The 22690-nt window shown below is 37.9% G+C and overlaps 1 protein-coding gene across 2 annotated transcripts in view; it reads right to left on the bottom strand.

Annotated features, from left to right (window-relative positions):
* CERS6 (ceramide synthase 6) overlaps nt 1-22690 on the bottom strand; it is a 256999-nt gene that overhangs the window by 95778 nt on the left and 138531 nt on the right. For both annotated transcript variants that reach the window (XM_084892350.1, XM_084892351.1), the window contains exon 4: nt 17282-17339. In XM_084892350.1, the coding sequence (XP_084748476.1) occupies nt 17282-17339 (58 nt within the window). The remainder of the gene's footprint in view (nt 1-17281; nt 17340-22690) is intronic.

Genomic DNA, 22690 nt, shown 5'->3' with positions numbered 1-22690 from the left:
ATCCAATCATCTGCTGATGGGCACCTAGGCTGTTTCCAGATTCTAGCTATTGTAGATTGTGCTGCTATGAACATAGGGGTGCATATTATATCTCAAGTTTAAATAGACCAGAATATTTACAGGCAGGTAAACAAAACACACAGACCCTGGTCAGTTAGCACAATTGGTTAGAGTGTCGTCCCGATATGCCCAGGGCACATACAAGAATCAACCAATGAATGCATAAATACTTTCTCTCTCTCTCTCTCTCTCTCTCTCTCTCTCTCTCTCTCTCTCTGTCTCTCTCTCTCCCTTTCTCTCTCTCTCTCCCCCTTTTTCTCATTCTCTCTTAAAAAAAAAGAATAACTGTAATACTTTTAACAATAAAAATAAATAAATAAAAATTTAAACTCAATCAATAAAAAAAGACACATATTTGGAAATAGAACGAGGGCTTATATGTGTTAGACCTGAATCAGATTAAAGTCACTTTAAAAACACTAAGTAAATTATTTTCTTCTCTCTTTTTCCCTTTAATTGACAGAACTAATTTATTATTGTTCCAAAAGCTAGGGAGGAGATAGCCAACATGAGTAGAATGACCACTCTGGAGGAACACACATTATTTAGCCCTAACAGATTGTCCTTAAGAGGAGGAAGAGGAAGTGCTATCTTCATAAGACACAAAAACCCAGGTAAAAATAGAGCTGAGACTGCTATCCACAGTGCACCACTGCAACAGCATTGCTGTAAAATACCACAAGTCAAACTCCTCTTCAGTCATCTCAGTATTGCTACATATAAGGTAGAGAGTAAGTCTAAGTCTCATCATTTAAGAAAAATTACAACACAGATTAAACACTTACCTTCCAAGAAGACTTCTTCATTCCATTACAAAGGGAAACTTTCTCTCCCCGGTATTCCCACTCCCCTTTCTCTTACCACCCAATCTCCCCATGCTACTTACGCCTCATTCCAGTCTGCCCACCCAGCCCCTCCAACTAATCCATAGTATTTACACTATCTCGAGAGAAGAAGGAAATTTTTTTTACCCTATGTTATTCAAGAAGAATGATACTTGAGATATGAGGCAATATGTAATTGTTGATGCTTTTACAAAGATGACTATTTTGGTAGCAGGATAAACAAAAAAATTGCATATTCAAAATTGAACAGAAATCCTATGGAAGAGATAATTATGATACCAGTAACTGAAGGGCCACACTAATGCACTATGCTATCAGCACAGACCTACTAAGTAGAATTCTGGCAAACCCTCATATAAAAATCACTGGAAGTCAGATGAAGTAGATAAAAGCAACCAGATCCTGCCTCTGGAATGTAATAACTAGATAATGGGGGAGAATTTACTTTAAATTTCCCCAAGATCTCTCTGTGAATTAAACTGATGGTGAGGTAAGTGCTTCAGAAGTCAGGCTATTTCATTTAAGGAGGCTTTGCTATTTGTTGGTAGGGCCAGAGAAATGCAAAGGCAATGACAACTGATGGGCCATTCTCAGTGTTCAGAGCAGAAGAGAAGGCTGTAGGAATAAACTAACCTGCTCTGTCAATGACTTGATGGTACAGGTGGACATGACAATAGAGTAGAGGGCTCTTTACTGGGCCTGCTGGACACTTCTTGGCATTGAGATCTCTGTCCTCTCCCTCCCACCAACTCCAATGTCTGCAGGATGAAAAATGGAAACTCGGGATGCATCCTACCCTACCCAAGTGGACAAGTGTTTCTTTGGCCCTTACCATCTCCTTTCCTAACATCAGAATTACACTTGGAGCAAGTAAGCAACTATAAACAAAATATTAGTATGTGGGGCAGCAGCTCCCTTTTAAAAAATTTAAATGTTTACTTTCCTATTGCTTTTTCCCCTTTCTCTAACTTGAATGGTCTCATTTTTTTTTTTTATTGCACCTTATTAAACATGATTTAGCCATCAGTGTAACCTCTTCTACATCGTGGACAAATAGCAGATCTGGTTCTACAACTCTTTATCATTTATGTTCACAAACTGACCTAGAGGTGCTTAAAGTAAGGATGGGGAAGCACATGGGTACTCTGGGGTGAGTATAGCAATCAAACTCCCCAGGGTCTACTGTGGGGTGAGGCGTGTTGTGGCGTGGGAGAGGCAGAGACTTAGGATGGACGTCCTAGAGGGAGGAAAGGAAGAGGAAGAGGAAGGGAACGGAAAGGGAGTTGAAGCTGGAACAAAGACATGCAGCCCACAGAAATTAGCCAGGTCAGGAAGGGGTGAGGTCACTTATGTCCACCCCTGGCAGAGTTGTCATCAGAGGAGGAAAGCAGATCTTTCCCGTTACAAAGTGAAATGTTCTACTTTTTAGCACAGGAAGTTTAAAAACTTTTCTCCATTGAAAAATATAAAAATAGGATTTCTGAAAACCAATGCTTATCTAATTATAACTAAAAATATTCTTGCATTTTATCCCTTTTCTTCCATTCTTTCTTGCCATAAGAGATTCACATGAAGACATAATGTAGCATTCAATGAATAAATAGGTTTGCTTTTTGGGGATCTGACTGATCATGGAGAAGGAGTATTTTTACTAAGAGAGGTCATTTAACAGTGACAAATGTGGGCACAGAATCACACAACCTGGGGCTGAAGCCAGCCCTGCCATTTAGAGTTTCTTAACCTCTAGGAGACTGTTTCCTTTCTCTTAAGAAGGGTAATTGCACAAACCTCAGAGAACGAGGGAGAAGATCGATAAAATACCACAATGCACAGAGCAGCACAGGGAAGGAGGCTGAGGGGGCAGGAGGCTGAGGGGACAGGAGGCTGAGGAAGCATGCAGCTGCCGTGCCTGCGTGCCCTTCTCTCTCATTCCCTAACAGTCAGCTGCTTCCTTGTCTCTAAATATCACAGAACTAAAATATATTTTTAAATTATTTGTATTATGCACTAAGCATAACATTTTTTTAAAAGCAGCTTAGTCTCCCGCGCAAAAAGTATTCACTATCTTCATAGAAACATGAGTATCTTTTGATTTTTCACCCCTCCCTTCTGCTAAGTTAGTGACTCTAAATACATTTTTTTAAAGTGCCTCCTACCTCTGTGGGAAAAGAGCATAACAGAAAGAGCCACATTGCGGTAGGCAGGCAGGTAAAAAGTCATTTTTCTGGAAAAGGAACAGAAGACATCTCTTTTAAAGTGTCACTTTTTCTTTTCCCCTTTTTAGAAGTCACTTTTAAAAACACTAAGAACATTCTGCCTGCCTCCTCTTCTCTTTTTTAAAATTCAACACTAACTCTTTGGTACTGAGTAAGCTTTCATAACAGGCAGGAAATGCTTTTATCTGTCGACAGCTGACCTCCTGCCACCTTTCTTGGGCGTTCCTGACAGGGACCTCCACACGGACACACCAGGCCAGTGCTCACCAGCCAGTGGGCCAGTGCCGGCACAATGGCCATGGGGACTGCTGTGGTGGCCAAGACAGGTCTCCCGCCTCCAGTTTTGGCTTCTTCTAATTCATTCCTCACAACGGAAACAGCTGGCCTTCCCCCAGCTCTAGTTCAGTCACCTGTCATCTCTTAATTCTCTCTTCTCTCTGCTTCCTGTTTAGAAGTTAAATTCTTGATCTGGCAATCATGGCCCATGTCCATCTGCCCCACTGCCTCTCATCATCATCATACTGGCTGTCTCACCTCTTCTATCCCTAAACACACAGCTCCCCTCAAGTTCCAACCTACTGTGTCTGTTCTTTCCAGACAATGCTCTTCCTTTACTTCCTTGGTCACTATCATCAGTTGAAGCCTCTTCCTGCATCTTTCAACCTCAATACCACATGATTAGTTCAAGTCTTTGTGGAGCACCTTGTCAAAAATTCTCCCTCCCCCCTTCTCTAATCTGAGGTGTGTGTGTACCGCCATTACAGGACTTTTACCATGTGCTGCCTGACATCATATGTACTTGTGAGCAAGTTGTATCTTGCATTAGTCTGTAAGCCCTTAAAGGGATATGTGGTACTTTCATGGAAAACTCCAGATTTCATGCTATCCCAGTTCTTAATTAAAATCAAAATGTTGATATAGAATTTAATTATTTTCCCATGATTTTTAAGATACTAGAATAACATGAACATTTGCTGCAGAAGCAGATGTGTTACCACTTGCCAATCATCTCCAGCTTCATATGAGAGGCGATGCAAAATGACTCAACTTTAAATGTGCCAAGTGGCACTTCTCTCTGGATATACTATTGAATGCCTCCTGGAAAGATGAGTAGAAGATTTTCAAAGTATGGTAGAATAAATAATTAGCTCTGAAGATATTCAAGACCTAATCCCTGACATTTGTGAATGTTACCTTATATGGCAAAAGTAAGTTGCAGATGTGATTAAGATAGGGATGTTGAGGTGGGAAAATGATTCTGCTTTATTCAGATGGGTCCTAGCTATAATCACAGGTGTCTTTATAAGATGAATAGAGAGGAAGACTTGACTACAGAAAAGGAGAAGGCCTTCTGATGGCAGAAGCAGAAATTAGAGAGATGAACTCTGAAGATGAAAGAAGGGGCCACAAGCCGAGGAATACAGGCAGCCCCTGGGAACTGAAAAGCCCTAGAGCCTCCTGAAGGAACTAGCCCTATCTGAACCTTGACTTTAACCCAGTGACACTGATTTTAGACTTCTGACCTTCCCAATTGTAAGAGATTACATTTGTGTTGTTTTAAGCCACTGAGTGTGTAGTAACTTGTTACAGAAGCAACAGAAAATGAATGCACATGGTAAGCGAGTATTTAGCATTTCTGTGCGCCACACGATAACACAGCAGTTCTCAAAATGCGGTCTCTGGATCGGCACTGCCATCATCACTACCCTGGTACTTGTTGGTAATGCAAATTCTAAGGCCTCATCCAGACCTACTGAATCAGAAGCTCTGGGGGAAAGCCCAGCCATCTCTGATTTCACAAGCCTTCTGGGTGATTCTCAGGCACATTCAAGTTTGAGTACTCCTGGAACATTTTCTTTTAGACCTTGGTAATCAAAAGGATTTCATGCATTTTAAAAGGATAAAATGTTCTAATAGAGTATCACTTCTTTGAAATAAAGGCTATGAGGGGGAAAAAATGTGAGAAACAGCAAGGACTTTCCAAATATACTCCAGCACACACAAAATTTTAAGTCTTAAAATAACAAAAGCAGAAGCTATTACCAAAGGAAAATTTATGTTATCTATGCTTAAAGGTTTGAGCCTGCAACAGTCAAGTCTGAGCACATTCAATGGTGTTAACTACTACATAAAATATTTTTTCATAGCAGGCAAAATAGAGTTAAAGTTATAGGAGCTATAAATTAGTACTTTGTCTGACAATGCCAATTTCTCTATTATTCAGAAGAAATCTGTTCTGTACTTCTATCAGTTTCTTGGCCTAGAATTGCCAAATTGAGCACATGAGGATGAAAACTCCAATGTTATAGTAATTGCAATTAAAAAAAAATTCAAATGTATGTCAGGAAGAACTTATAAGAAGCAGAGGATAGCCCTGGCCAGTGTGGCTCAGTTGGTTGGACAACATCCCATGCACCTTCTCTCCTTCTCCCTCTCCCTACCTCTCTCTCTAAAAATGAATTAATAATTTTTTAAAAAGATTAAGAGAATAGCATTTCCAACATGATACTTAAAAATGGCCGTTAGGTACAACTTTTACATAATATTACCATATAATACCTAACTTTTTAAAAAGCCCATTTTCATAGCATGGACATCTATTTATTGAATGAATGAATGCCACATCTTGATAAGGGATTATCATAATAATCAACCAGTATCAAAAGCTAAACTATACTTTTAATTTCTACACTTCCATCGGCTATATAAGTTACCTAAGTATCTATAGGACTGTGTTTTTCTTTATAGTAATCAGAATTTTATTATGTGGTAATCTATTATTTGGCCATCAGAATTTTGCCTGCCTTTGTTGACCACACTCCATGCTTATCAATACTTTTTGCACTACTTAGAAGTTAGAGGAGTCCATTCTCTGAATTTAAAGGCCTGGTTAACAAGAAAAGTCAAGTGGGAAATCATTTTCATATCTAGGATCTTGTCAATTAGATCAAGAGGACCCAAGTCAAATTGTATCCACAGTATTCTAATTTTGTTTTTACATGGCTCTTTTTTCATAATTCATATGAAGTCAGGATAATTGGCAAAGTTCCACTTTACTAATTTCTTTACAGCTTTAACTTGCTAGTTTAAGAAAACAACTGAGGTGAGGGTGAGAGGAGCCATGATTAGGAACAAGAACTATTTCTTGATTCATATTTCATATACCCATGATGTGTGTGCGTGTGTAGGCACGCACACTCACAGAGCATTGCAGTCTAGTTATTACCCACCCCTTTGTATTGAATAGCTGAAGCCAACTAAATTTTTCTGCTTCTGATGAACACCATGTTCCTATTAAGGAACTCTGTGTGATGATATTTTATCTTTTATATTTAACCCCCTAATGAAGGATCTGCTGTGAAGAGGAACACACATCCAGAGAGGAGAGGCTCACAACAGGACTATTTCCTTGGAGAACAGATTATATTTGCTTATGCTGTGGTGACTCATGCCCCCTAGTATCCAAATCACTAGAGACAATTCCCAGAATATTACCAATGAATGGCCTTGAGCAAATGGGCCTTGAATCTATCCCGGGCAGTAAGGGAAACTGGTTATACTCCACTTTGCAATTTTTATTATTCCACGAAGACACCTTATACTGTAAAGAAGAGGGGATACCTGATCTTTCAATTTGGGGGCCTGAGAATCCATGTGATGCTCTGATTACACTGCTAACACTGCAGCAATAGAATCCCTTACATATCTCGAAGCATCCTTCAGTCACCTCCTAGCAGAGAGACCCTGAGTATCAGTCACCACAGCTTTACTAACCATACTGTATGCGTGGGTAATGCACACACATATGCTCTTTTAAAAATAAGACAAAAAATACTGATAACATCCAATCAACTATTCATAACTAATATTCTAAGGGTAGATCTGGTTGGATAGACTAATCATATAAGAGGATGTACCAATCATACAATTGTATGTACTAATCACATAAAATGTATCAATCACTTAAGTTGGACCAGAATTCAACTAGCTATTAGTTCAGGGAAAGCATTAATTAAAAAACATTTTTTTTTTTTTTACTTTTATTGATTTCAGAGAGGGAGAGACAGAAACTCCAATGATGAGAGAGAATCACTGATTGGTTGCCTCCTGTATGCTCAACACTGGGGATCAATCAAGCCGGCAACCCAGGCACGTGCCCTGACTGGGAATCAAACCATGACCTCCTGGTTCATAGGTCTATGCTCAACCACTGAGCCAAGCCAGCTGGGCAAGAACCTTGCACTTGTACCATTTATAACAAAGAATGAACAGAGTTTAGTTTCCCCCATCAGTAATAACAGAAGCTCTTAGAAGAGGTATGAATGGAACACCCTTTAAACAATAGCTTTTGCTCCTCAAATCTCTTGTGCCCACATTTCCACCAACAACATGTAGTGACTGCTTATATGGCAGCTACAGAATTATCAGAAACCATAATCAGGTTTTATTATTTTTAATTGAAATATAACCTGCATATAATAAAGTGCACAAATCTAAGTGCACAGGAATATGATGCATGTCTACATGTGTATATACCTACATTGCATGTCTACATATGTGTACACTATGTCACTAGCACCCAGATCAAGAGCTAGATTTCCAGCACTCTAGTAGGCTTTCTCCTGCCTACTCCCTCACCTTATAGAACTACCTCTAGCACTATAAATTAATTTTGCCTGAAAACAATTATTTTACCCTTTTCATTGTTCACTACCTTATGGAAGCCTGAATTCCTTGAGAACAAAAGAGCCATCTTCTCTCAGTGTTGGAACAGCTATTCCATGGTGACTGGTATTACCAGATTTTGCACACAAAAATCCTAAACAACGACAGCAATGGCCTCTAGCAGCAGGCCTATTCTCATGTGCATTAATAAAGGAGAAGGGGGCAAAACCAAAAAAGACAAAACCATTTGTCTCAGCTTCTACCTGAGTCTAGCTGACCCAGTATCCAAAAGCTCTCTGAACTAGTTTCTTGAAGCTACACGTGGAGCCATAATCAGAGCATGAGCTGGTCAGGTGGGGACGCCCACTGCTCCACTCCACACCACACCAAATAGAAGTCTTAAGTCCTCCCACCCCACTCCAAACACACACAGACAAGGCTGGACCTTTCAAGAAGGGACAAAACACCAATTTCAAAAAGAGAAGTAGAACGTCTCACTAATTTTCCCAGAAAGCAGTTGTTTTTAAGCAAAGATCATCTGGTTGGTTTCATTATTGTTGATAAGGATGATGACCATTGTTTGTGAAAGTCATTTATTAACTCAGACTTTATTAAAACAGAACTTAATGATAATAGTCTTTCCTTGTTGAATTCAGAAAAGGAATTTTCTTCAGGTGTCAGATGATGATTCAGCTAATGCAGGTACAGATTTTGATATACGGATGTTTATCAAATGTTTAATACATGTTAAATTTCATGTCAAATTACTTGAACATTTCTGAGAGTGACTAGATTCTATTCCCCATGGAAATGAGAGAAGAGTACCAAAGCAATTCAGTTCTCAGGCGCTGGCCTGAGCCAAAGGAAGCCTGTAGCATTAGTTTAGTTACAGCAAATAAATGAGGAGCAATGTTTTCATTGTCAAGTTCAGCTCTAAACTTTTGAGACATATAAGTTTATGCCTTTAGGGGGCTGTCTAATAATGAATGTCATATTTTAAATCAGTGATATTTTAGTAGCCTGTGAAATACAGTTTTTGTTTTTTATTTCTAGAGTTTTTACAAAGTTGATATTTTATTAAGTGAGCTGAAAAGATAAGACTCATGGTTTGACCAAGCATCAAATCCACAAACCCTTGTATAAATAATTACATAGAGCAAGTATCACTCAGTAAGGCAGCAGTCACCACCAGTACTTGCAAGTTGACACAAGTACCTTTCCTCCCACAAAAATCCATTTCAGCTTCATGAACTCCTGTAAGTCCTAAAATCCTTCTACTTCACCATCTGGAGAAAGCCGTTGGTGTGAATGTCATTCGTTCAAGCCAGAACACAAAGCGAAGACAACTGGGTAAAAGGCTTCTCAGTGCTTTTTTAGAGAACATTTTACACAACCAAAATTAAATTATTGCATCTCATTAAGTGAAACATTATAAGGTATAACCTCAGTTGATGGAAGATTTTACCATCTGAACAAGTTTTCATTTATCCCAGACAATGAACAGTTTCACCTAAAACACATTCCTTGAAATGTAGAAAATACTGAGGTGTCCAAATCAGCTTCTTACCATGAAGAGTATATTAATGGTTTGCTAGTCACACTGTAGGAAGTAAATATGTATACAGAAGAAGAAAATTGTGTTGCATAATTACATTGGGTTGCATAAAAAGGGACATTTATACCCAGTCTGAAAACTAGCAGATAGTTTCTGATGAGATGCAAAAATACTACAAATGTAGCAAGCCACAGATTCTTGGGTTTGTCAATGTGACTTCATTTGAAAGTAGGTAAATAAGCAAAATTGAGAGTTTAATTTAGGCCTTTTGAATATCATCACTAAGTTTAACTCTGTAGTCTTAAAATAAATATAGTTACAAGACAGCCTTTGCTTTTCCTTGTTACCTGGTCAACCCTGATCAGTCCAAGAGATCTACTGAGTCAGTAATGAAGCCTCGATACAAGTAGGCCATTTGCTCAAAAAGTATGGATTTAAATCTCAGCCTCCCACTGACAAGTTCTATGACTTTGGGCAAATTACTGATCCTTTGTTAACCTTTTGTTTCTTCATTAATAAGGAGTTACATCAAGCAGCCCATGAGAAATGAATGCCTAGTGATCAACACAATGCCTGGCCTATAGTGAGTGCTCAGTACCAGCTAGCTATCACCATTATAATTATTATTAGTGTTTCAAAATTTCATCCCAGCTGTGCATTAAGCCAATCATGTTTCCAAGTCATTATCTCAATTCCAAAGAGGTGGGGCTCACTGGAAGAAAAGTTTTTTAAATGCTATATGAAATAAAGAATTCCAAGTTATTATCTAACATAGGCCATGTAAACCTGCTATGAAAATAGAGCTTGAATCTTACCAGAATCCCCACAGAGACTCAAAAAAGCTCCTTAGAAAGCATATGCTGTTCCAGGGCATTCTAAGCAATACTACGATCAGTAAAGGAAACCCCTGATAGAAATTCAGAGATTAGGGTAGTGAAACCAGACAAAATTGAACAGTAGGATTTATCTAACAAAACTTCTGTTTCTTTTTAGCCATATACATGGAATTTTTTAAAAATATATTTTTATTGATTTCAGAGAGGAAAGGAGAGGGAAAGATAGAAACATCAAGGATGAGAAAGAATCGTTGATCGGCTGCCTCCTGCACACCCTCTACTGTGAATCAAGCCCACAACCCTGGCATGTACCCTTGACTGGAATTGAACCTGGGACCCTCCAGTCTGCAGGTCGACATTGTATTCACTGAGTCAAACAGCTAAATTACATGGAATTTAACTTAAATTTTTTTTTCTCCTTTTTAGAAGATGCAACTGAAGCTCTTTCATAACCCAAGTATACTTAAATTTATGCATAGTCATTTCAGTTCTAATTCCTACATTTTAAGGTTAATTACTTAATAGAAGAGAAAGTAGTAAACACATTTTTGAGAAAACAATTATCCACAGTTCTGCCTCTCTAAAAGGAATCTTTTCATATTTACCTATTGCCTTCCATTAATCCAAATAACTGATTATCACAGCAACATATACAAGAGTTTGTTGTTTATTTTCATGTAAAGTTATACTACACATTTTATTAAGACTATAAATAATATAGTTATTTATGCTATTACATTAAGTGTTTGCATGTTATTTTGTCATTCTTATAGTAATAATTTAAATAATTCTACCAATATTATACAGTAAGAGTGTTTTAAATTGTTTTGGATTTGTTATTTCATATCTATAATTTGTTATTTCATATCTATGGACATATATATATATATATATGCCTATAGATATGCTAGAGGCCCAGCGCACTAAATTCATGTGCTCCAGGGGTGGGGAGTGGGCCCTCAACCTGGCCTGCACCCTCTTGCAGTCCGGGACCCTTTGTCATACATCCCTCTTGCAGCGTGGGGCTCTTGCAGTCTGGGACCCCTTGCTGCTTACCACCCACTTGCAGCTGGGCAGCTCCTGTGTTGAGCATCTGCTCTCTGGTAGTCAGCATGCGTCATAGCAACTGGTTGTTCTGTCATCCGACCAATTTGCATATTATGCTTTTACACACACACACACACACACACACACACACACACACACACACACATATATATATATATATATATATATATATAGAGAGAGAGAGAGAGAGAGAGAGAGAGAGAGAGAGAGGCCCAGTGCATAAAATCCGTGCATGGGGGAAGGTCCCCCTCAGCCCAGCCTGCACCCTCTCCAATCTGGGACCCCTCAGGGTATGTCCAACTGCCGGTTTAGGCCTGATCCCTCTCACAATCCTGGGCCGCTGGCTCCTAATTGCTCATCTGCCTGCCTGGTCACCCCTTACTGCCCCCCTGCCAGCCTGGTCTGCCAGCCTGGTCGGTCCATGCAGCCTCCTTGTTCAGTTGTTTGGTCATCCCTCACTAACCCCCCTGCTGGCCTGGTCATAAGCAGCCCTCTTGTGAGGGTGTGAGGGTTAATTTGCATATTGCTTCTTTATTATATAGGATATATGTATATATATTTAAGTTGTAATAATTTTATAATATATTTTTTTTCAGTTCTGTACAATTCTTTTCAGAATAAATTTATAGGAGTTGAACTGCTGAGGCATAGTATACGAACATACTTATGGTTATTATTCTAAAAAACCATGTTGCTTTCTAAATAGGTTGTATCAGTTTACCATAATGATTAGTTATTCTTCACTGAATTACAGAGTATGAGTTTAGAAAATGCTATGTTAGTCCACATGGCTGATTTTGGAGATGCAGCAATGACATCCCAGAGAGATTAAATGACTTGCTTATGGGCATAAATCTGATTAACGGCTTGGTCTTCTGAGGCCTTCTTAAGGGCCCTCCATGTATCCTTTCTGTCCTGCTCCCTGTTCCTGTTCACTCCCCCTCCCTCAGCAATGCATCCTCATCCCCGTAGTGCGAGTTCATTCTACTGCAGTGTGTGGTTTTCCTCATTTCCAGAACCAGCCTCACTGACTCCCTGTGGTCCCTCACAGACTCCACCTGGTCAGCTTCTCTCCTCAGAGGTCTTGTCTGACTCCTTCAAGCTTCTAGGTTCTGACAACCCAACCTTCTCCCTACACGCCCCCGGTCCTCAGAGAGGGAGCTTCTTCATGACAGAACATACTGCAGTAATATTTCAGTTCAACGCTAATCAAAGTGTCACGTACACACAGTGCTAGTCCTTGAAATGTTAGCTATTGCTTCACCAGAATGTGAATTAACCTCCACTAAGCACACTGTGTCATTCAGCCAACTTTTCTTCACAGGTAGACTTTCTCAAAAAAAGAAGCAGTGAGCTGATTTACATTCAGGTCAAGCTCCTTATCACAGACTGCTAGTGAACCGTCAGCAGATCAATTACTTAGACTGACAGTGTCATGGTGGTTTTCCTATGGTTAATAATTCTGCATATTATAGTCACTCCTAAAAGAACTCCTGTGTCTCCTGATGGAACACTGACTGATACAGAGGTTAGGTACATTTTGAGTAAATGCTATATTTTAATTGCATACATGCATGTGCACAAAATGGATTGTGATATAAAATGCACCATGTAGTCAAAAAAAGTTGGAAATACATTAGCCTAACCTGTAGATTATAAGAAAAAATATTTACCTAAATCCCAGTTGCACATATATTTGCATTGCATTCCTGTGACACAATATTTAAGAATATATATATGTAAAGGAACTCAAAGAAAACTATTTAAAGTACTCCACCCAACACAAACTTTAATTTACCAATGAGAAGGAAGGTCATAGTAAATGAGAGGTGGCTTTCTCTATTTTTAAAAAACTTGATCTGTGTTTTCTTTTAGGACCTAGAAAAACATGTTAATTTGTATGAACACACTGTGTGGTAGGATTTCAGACCACTTGAAGTAATCCTGGGTCTTCTTTTATAAAAGTACTTGTCTCTACCAATTATATCAATAGGCAAATATACTTGTGTCCAGCAATTATGGGAACAGACTATTGAGCAAGGCTTATCTTCAATTATTTAAATATTTCCTACTAATGTTGCAATAATATTACTTAACAGTTCACTAACATGTCTGTAAGATCAATGCTTTCTAGAGTCTACTTCCATGACCAAAGTTAGTGCTATCAATACAGGAAGCTCTAAGCTAAGAAACTAAAGCAAAGGCAACATATAACATATGCACACCTGAGCAATATCACATCACTATAAATGAGGCTCATTCCTTTGTATGTCAGCATGAAACTACAAAAACATTTTGCTGATTTCATATAAATAAACATACATACTCTAGAAGGTATCTGAAAATGTGGGGGAATTAACCCTAAGACAGCTTGTATGGTTACCCAACTCATGTGGGAAGTCAGCCTGTGTATTACTCCAAAGACACATTTACACATCAACTAGAAGAACTATGACATAATGAAGATTAAGGCCACCCATAAGTCAAATGCAACAAAAAAAGTACGATAGATGAATAGTTCTCTATGCTTCTAGGCATCCTATATATGAAAACAGAATTTCTAATATATAGGGTCTTATTTCATGGCATATCCTTTGACTATGCTCGAAATAGCTGGAATTTTTTTTTTTTTTTAAAGCATACATGGCAATCATGGATGTGCTCTTGGATCTTGGATGGCTGGGATTATAATTAACCCAGGGCCCCGCTGCTATGCTATAAAATTGACAGCTACATTTGCATGAAGACCAGGCTGGACAGGAATTCTAAAGGCAAGCCCATTTCTGGAAGGCACAAGTCTCTTTTGGTGGTCAACTGTGGCTCCAGGGCTTCCCAGTGGCCTTACTCAGAAAGGCATCACAGACCTAGAGCTTCACCCAACCTTCTTCCCTTCCTTCCCTGTCTTCTGCACTCAGGGTCAATCTCGTATTGTAGTCAAAAAGCTCTTCTAGTTAACCTCCCTCCTCCACATTTTTCTCTCATGACATTCCCCCTAATCAAATTCTTCTACATTTAGTCTCTTCTTCATGTCTCCTGAGAAGGAGACATGAAGAAGAGACTAAATGTGTCTTAGTCTTCCCAAGACTAAAACAGTACAAATGTTTACTTACATAACCCTACTTTATATGTATTTAAAAAATTCTTAACTGCCTTATTTCTAAATACAAAAAAAATATTTTAAAATGAAGGGCACTTAAGTCAGTTATATTTACATGTTGAAATTCTACTAAAATCTCAGGAAAATATGTATACTAGTATTCTTCCTATAGGATTAAGCCAATTCAAATTGGAAAAGTTAACAGCATTTGATAAAACTTTAGTATTTATCCTGAATATATTTCAGCATGGAAGAGAAAAATTGAAGCTATTCTTAAACTATAGATACCTCATGCCTCATCTATAAAATAAGGTATTTAGATCATATGTACAACTTTTATATCTACAGTTCTATGGTTTTCCAATTTTTATTAATTTTTTGTTTGCTTTTATTTTTTAGGATTCTCTGTCCATTACTGTGGGATCCTGGTAGTTTGCATTTGAGAAATATCTTTTTAACTGAATTATAGAATTTCAGAATAAAAAGCTTTCTTAAAGTTATTTAATCCACCCTAGAAAATGGTATGTATCAGGCTCATTTGACCTAAAGGCAGAAGAAAATTGCCTAAAGGCTGTGTAAGCTGCCCAGTCAGGTTTCTGACAGCCCATGTAATAATCCATACTTTTGATGCCAGAAATAAGAAGCAGCTGTGGTCTCTCACCTCTTAATATTGGTCCACTACCATGGTATTTTTTTTTTTTAAACATTTAGGGTATTGTGAAAATTTTCATTACCTTCTTTAGATTTTTTTCTGCTGCTGCCTGCATGGTAATTTTCTCCCTCTAGGATAGGTGGACAAATATATTGTCCACTCCAAGAAAGTGAATAGAAATATATTTTCAATATCCATTAAAATATTTAAAGTTCTATAATAGAAACAACGGGCTACATTAGGTCAATTTTGCTAACTTAACCGAAGAAGAAAATCACTTGAAATCATGCTGAGGTTAGGGCAGACTGGTGAAGGGGAAAAAAAATACCGGAATAAGAGAGAGCAGTGCGTTTCATTTCAGTTTCATTTTAATAAGTGAACTGTGTGACCTCAGGAGGCCACCCATCTATCTCTCAGGGCTTCTGCTTCCTCCGCTGTGAAGTACGAGGGTTGGACAAGATGGCTTATGAAGTCCTCCACAGCGAGTTCAGTCACGTGGATTCTATGTGCACTTTTCTATAAACAATACAGTTCACCCACACCTGACTGCATCTTAAGGAGTATTAAAATACAAGTCATTCAACACAAAGAAGAACATCTAGTTCTTTTTCTCATTCTTAAGCACGTCGGGGACCACTTGAAAGAGAACTGTTTAGTTTAAGGAAAAACCATTTTCAAAACAATGTTCTATTGACAGGGCCTCTTCCAGCCTTCTATGGAACCACTGAGGACTTGGCGATTTAAAATATTCTTGTCCCATTTAGTTTGTTTAGGAACAGAGTGAAGTGTCAAAGTGTTTGCTGTTCTGATGACAAATGGTAGGCCGGCTGTATGAGGGCTATAATAGACCATGTCCTGCAGATCTGGGAGAAAGGGCAGAAAAAGGGCTCTTGGCTCTCAGAATTTTCTCTTGTTCTTCATCAAAGCCCTTCACCAACAGAACCCAACATGAATTCCAAACCTTGACCTCAGCTAGCAAGGCGGCGATCTCATGAAGCCCAGCTCTGCCATGTCAGCTAAAATTTCATGCAAAGCTACTTCCTCTCCAAAGGTAATAAACTTGTAAGCATAAAAGCTCTACAGCCATTCTTTCCATTTTTTTTCACTAAATAAGTAAGTTTGAAAAACAGAACAGTAGGGTTCCAAAATAAGCAGTTTCCACCATATTTATTTATCTAAGTTGAGAAGTTCTTCATGCTCAGACAGCCTGCAGAATGAAGCTCAACCTTTTAAATCTATTCAAATGGCCTCTGAGGCATGTGATCTTATTATAGTAAGTGAAAAATAAGTGTAGTTGCTAAAGGAGAATACAGAAAGTAAAAAGAATATTTCCTTTAGGAAAACATGATATTGAAAAACAGCCACTCTTTAGAATAGAATTTGCCACAGACAGACAATATCTTATAACTTAGATGTTTAAAATAAAAATGTATTTGCAATTTTCACATCAATATTTACATGAAAATTTACTAATAAGGCATACTACTTGGCACAATGCCCTATTTTGGAAAATTTTTTTAATTAAATAAAGATAAGTTTGATATAACTATAAAGGTTAATAATATAAAATATTTAAAAATAATTCCCCATCTTTTGCAAAAAAAAATCACTACTGTTTATATATGCATGACTCTAAGAAGATGAATCTTCATGAGTTTTGATTTTAATAAGCAGCCTAAGTGTTCATAGTGACATTAAGCATCGAAATAACCAAGAAGACTATGGCAGCCTCAGGAAATTGCTTTCAAAGATGCAGGAATTGCAAAGCTGCAGGGGAAACACAATCTATGAAAGGAACTGAATTTCCCACCAGCAGTCGATGTTACCCTGTTAATAACCATAAAGACATTAAAAAATAATTTCTTTTGGTGAGGACTACAATGATAATGCACATTACAGCTGATTTTTTTTTCAAGTTGTGTGATGATGTGTAAACTAACTTCTTTCAAGCCTCAGATGGATTTTTATAAGGCTCTTAAGACCACCAGCAATAAATAACCACTAGAGCGGTTACAGGACTTAGCAACACCTTTTTACCGAAAAAACAAATTGTTTACAAAAGTATGTTAGGAATCTGCCTAAAAATTACTTATTATGAATGATAAACTGCAAATATTTTTGTAAGTCAAAGAAAAATGTACAAGCAATTCATAGGGAGCCTGTTATGATTGTTTAAAATATTACAACTGTCATACAGAAGAAAAAAAAAACAAAGAAAAAAAAAAACAAACGAGATCTAGGCTTACAGTTACATAAGAATTATGTAAAGTAACTTGGCAGATCATACCTTTTTCAGGAACCGGACTCCATAGGTAAATACGTAAAGGTAAAATGAAAATCTCCACCTGTAGAAGGTTAAAAAAATTCTATGACATTCAGTTTTTATATTTCACAGCACATACTGATATACATGAGTGAAAAAATCCATGAAATTTGCTACCCCCACCTCCACCCCTGCCCCAAACCGAGATTAAACTTAATGAGCAATTTCAATGCTAGCTGAACATATACACTCATGTGCATAGCTTACCACAAATGTTTTAAATATTAGTAATTATATTCACAACTTAAATTTCCTTTCACTTAGGTAATGTATTTGCCCATTTGCTCATCATCTTTTTCCCCCATGTGAATGACCTCTTGTTAATCATCCATGAAGGGATATATTTCAACAATATGAAGCTACATAAGATATTTTTGAATTCTGGTTTAGATATTAACTTGCCTTATGGAAGCTGAGATGAGACAAAACTCTTACGCTAGTACTCAATTCCCAAAATTTTATTTCGTATGTTTTCTGGGTATGAATAGCTTATCCTTAAGAGCTGGCTAGATTTCATTAAATAGCATTCCTTAGGTTATGTTATTAATGGTGTTAAAGGTACTTCAATTTATAACTAGTAAATTAACTCAAAGGAGAAAGTTACTAGTCAACTTCAATTTGTCCGGAGGCAAATTGCTTTTTGTGTTTGCAAGCTGTATAAAGATTTCAAATAAGGTGAAAAGGAAAAGGTTATTTTAGGAGGTGATTCAAGTTATAGACAAAATTTTCTGGAAGAAATCACAGTTACCTTAAAATAAAAGACAGAGTAAGACCCAATAAAGACACTGGTATCCCCAGAGTTTTATCAAAAATGTATGAGTCTCTAAGCATTCTGAAATTAAGGTCAGAATTTACACTTAGAGAAGAGCTTAGAACTTCAGGGATGGCTTCAAGGGCATGTAATTGTACAAGTCACATAGGGTCCCAGGCTTGATTTAATGCTTTGTTGTCACTATCTTGAAATTCTTAATCACCATTGAAATTCTTAATCTCATTTTATTTTGCATGGGGCCCTGCAAATTATGTAGCTGGTTCTGGTTAAAGACACATAATCTCCAAACTTTGGACAGATCTATTATATCCTTTGACTTCAGTTCTATCTCTATAATGGGAGAGTAGGTTTGTATTATACTGCTATTCATGTTATACTGGTGGCCCAAGGATTTGATAGCAGAAGTAATCCCCCACTTCTCTCTGGTCACTCTCAGTCCCTTTTATATTAATCCAACCTATTTCATGAATCTGCAGGTCACTTTTCTGGCCCCTGAAGGCAACTGAATTTGCAACTCCTTGATAAAATAATTTATAACAGCTGCTTCAGCTCTAAGACTTATTAATAGGCAGTGACAAGGCAGTTTTTATGTAAAATTAAATTTTATGGAAATCATTGGAATTCCTACAATAACATATGTATCTACATTTTTATTTCATTGCAAAAAATGACCCATTTTTCATAAGACATAGTTTCTATTACAGAAACACAGATGCCTTCATCATCTGAATAACAACTTGTGATGAATATTTACAAGGAAAAGTTTATTTGCATAAAATGTCTGCAGAAAGCAAATTTTTCAAGCATTTTGCCACATGCAGAAAGTACTTTTTAAAAATCGTGTCGTTTCATACAAGTTAAAGTTTTAAAAGGTGTCTAGCTACCCAGCCCCCGAAAGCCTCTCCCAACCTCCCACAAAAGTATCTAACCACAAAAAGGAGGGGATAACCTTTGACCTATTCCAAAAATCAGAGAAAAAACATTTACAGCAGAAAAAAGGATAAATTAGATTTTAAAAATATAATAAAAGGAAACAAAAAACAAGCTATGAAACTTGAAGAGGGGAGGAAAATTTTCCTTTCTCCACTTTCTGCCATCTCATACAGAAATACAAAAATATGTATCATTCAGAAACCTAGTCAGCTCTCTGGCCTGCATGATGCTTTGTGAGGAAGCAGGAGACTCCCACCATCCCATCAAGGAGTGACTGCTACTTTAAACAATGAGTGTGAAGAAAGTGAAGTACTTTAGTATCCTGCAGAAAAACAGATTTATGGACAAGATGATACGGAGGCATTGCATTCTGGGTATTAGAGTCTTATATAATCCATATACAGGGTAACAGTGAACAAGACATTGGAGATCGTTGCTTTAGATAAAACTCTCCGAATTTATCAAAAATGTAGCAGAATCTATAACCTGCTACAGATTTAAGAAAGGGACTATTACTGGTGAATAGAGGACAGAGAGTGAGGCCAAGAGCAACCCAGGCACCCTTTCTGTGAGCAGGTCTAGGTGGATATTTCCAAATGAAGGAATAATGAAAATAACGTATCAAAATCATCATAGGTCTATTAAGAAGTATTGCGTAAGTAATTATGGAAAGAAAAGAACATGCTAAAAATTCAAAGGAAGGACTGTCTCCTAAAAATGACTTCTTAGACGAATCAGATGTAAATTTTTTAAAAGTATTTGGCATTGTTAATATGATTCAAGAAGATATGTCCCTGAAAAATGAAAGTGGAAAACTATGAATCAATAAGGACTGATGGGTAAGATAAAAAGAGATTGCAGGTGAAATAAAGAAACTAAAAATGAAGAGACAGAATTTTTACCCACTTGGGTGGGGGGAAGTAGATACATGCTATGTAAAATTAAATAACTTAGTAAAAGATAAACACCCACATTAGGCTGGAGAAAAGAACCAATAGGCGAAAGAACACCAATAGGTGAAGGATCAGAAAAACCTGTCTAATGACAGTTGTTTCTGAGAAAACACAAGTGAAGACCTGAAATAGAATAATCAGCAACACAATTTTTAAAAACTGAAAAAAGACTAAATTGTATTCCAAACAATATACAATTCAAAAATTTTGAGTCCTATAATTAAAATTAATTAAAAGTCCTTTAATATTCAGGCATGAAGACAAAACAAGTCAACACACAAATCAAATGAAAATGAGTCATCATGAATGGAACAAATGTCCAGTTGCACTTAAATTTCTCCTGTGTATTACTAAGTTACAGAAGAAAGAGAATACTCGGTTAAAGAAAGCTATTGTCAACCAAACTGTCTTTCACTTGTAAAGGAAAATGAAAAATAGTCTTCCATATTTAAAGGCTCTGAAAATTCATTACTCATTAACCTTTCCTTAAAAAAACTTAGGCCAATTCCAAGCCACTAGTATACAAATAAAAATTAAGCATTCCAAAAATATAACTTTAGGATAAAAGGACTAGGTACTATTATTAGCAACATAAATAATTGCCCTATATTTCACTGTCAACTTAAATACTATTTTTTTAAGGAATAATTTAATATAAAATATGTAACAACAATGAAAAATAATCCTCACATATTAATAAAAACAGGGGATGAAGAAAAGGAACCATTATTATTTTTTAAAGATTTTTTTAAATTAAATTATTATCTATGTATATATCTTACCATTGCCCCCCCCATACATACCCTCCCTCTCAAGAGTTTTGTGTCCATTGGGAACCATTAAATTTATTATTTTACAGGGAAATTTTGAAAGACACAGTTGTTATAACAAAAAATATAGTTAAAGAATATTCCTTTATCCATGGATTATGCATATACACATACAAATTCTTTTGTTGATCTCTTCCCACCCACCCCTACCTTCCCTCTCAGATTCAACAGTCTGGTCCATGCTTCTATGTCTCTGGATCTATTTTGTTCATCAGTTTATTAGATTCCACACAGGAGTGAGTGAGATCATGTGACACTTGCCTTTCTCTGACTGGCTTATTTCGCTTAGCATAACACTCTCCAGGTCCCTTCATACTGTCTCAAAGGATAAGTGATCACAGACCATAGGGTGGTGAAGGCCTGAGGTTGGGGGCCAGGGACAGGCTAGAAGAAGTCAAAGGGGTAAAAAGGGAGACATATGTAATACTTTCAACAATAAAGTTTTTTTAAAAAAAGAATGTTTCTTTAAAAATGTAAAGATGACTCCTGGTTAAAGATGCAAATTGAATGCATGCATTTACCTTTGGGCCCCTATGAATGTAGCACTAAGCAGGCAGAAGAGGGATTTTGTTAAGAAAGCATCCTATATAATAAAAAGGGTAATATGCAAATCAACAGAATGGCAGAACGACCAGTCGCTATGATGCAGGAGCTGCCCCCAGCACTCAATCGCCCCATGGGGAATGGGGAACTAGAGGATGGGTGGCGGCAGAGGTGGGAAACGCCAGATCAGGGTCCCCACCCTGCCAGTCGCCCCACACACAGAGGACAACCGGTGGCGGTGGTGGGGGGGGGGGGATTGGGCCAGCGAGCGGGCGGCAACAACCAACCTTCCGATCCTTCAATGTAGCTGGCAGGCTCCGATGACCCAATGGCGAACGGGGAACTGGGGGTGGGTGGTGGCGGAGGGCAGGGCGGGGCCGGCTGCCCACAGCTGGGGAAGATGGCCCTGCTCGCAGGCCAGGTCTAGGGACCTTACCCACGCAAGAATTTGTGCATCGGGCCTCTAGTAAACTCATAAGGACGCAGTAAACAGGAATGGGAACAACCACCCATTCTGGAGCCTGAGAAGCAGAAGATCCTTGTCAATCTGGTTAGCAGAAGGAGCAGCGGGATCCTGAGCCGTTGGTGGAGGTTTATAGGTTTATTTTGTTCATTTGATCCCACACGAGTGAGAAAGCACCATGCAATCCCAGAAAGACTCCAGATGAGGAACGGACTCTGCAAGGGAGGAACCTCCACTGCAGTGATTTTCAACCTTTTTAATCTCATGGCACACATAAACTAATCACTAATTTGTGGCACACCCAAAAATGTGTTTCTTGCCAATCTGACCAAAAAAAAAAAAAAAAAAAAAATAGGTATCATTTTGATTCATTCACACTGCACAGCTATTGTTATGTTGGCTGTTGTCATTTTTTTAATTTGACAATCTAAGGGAAAAGGTCAGAGCCCCTAACTAAACAGTCAGGTACCATATGATTTAAAAATTCCCTGGGGCACGAGAGTATGTTACCTACAGCACTCGGGCTGAAAATTGCCGCTCCATTGGGAACAGAGACCAAAGGATTAGTTCGCCCAAAACCACACTGTTGCTAGGTGGCAAAACCAGGACACAAGCATAGCCCTGAACCCAATGCCTCCTCTCAGATTCCACAGAAGTTAAGGGCACTCTGGACTTAGAGAAGCCGGTGTGTTCCCACTGCATTTGTTTGGACGTGGAAACCTTTTCTATCCATCCAACCTGAGGAATTAAATGAAAGGTAGTAAAAACTCCCTCCCACAGAATTTGGTTTATTGTCCTTACACAACAAAGCTGAAACAGCTCTTTGTTTAAATCAAGACCAATAAAATGCACTGTAAAAAGGCAGGAAATTAGAGAGCT

This window comes from Pipistrellus hanaki (assembly GCF_964339955.1).
Source record: "Pipistrellus hanaki genome assembly, chromosome: 8".
Classification (NCBI taxonomy): domain Eukaryota; kingdom Metazoa; phylum Chordata; class Mammalia; order Chiroptera; family Vespertilionidae; genus Pipistrellus; species Pipistrellus hanaki.
The sequence above is the reverse complement of the archived record's forward strand: the minus strand, read 5'-3'. Positions and strand labels throughout refer to the sequence as shown.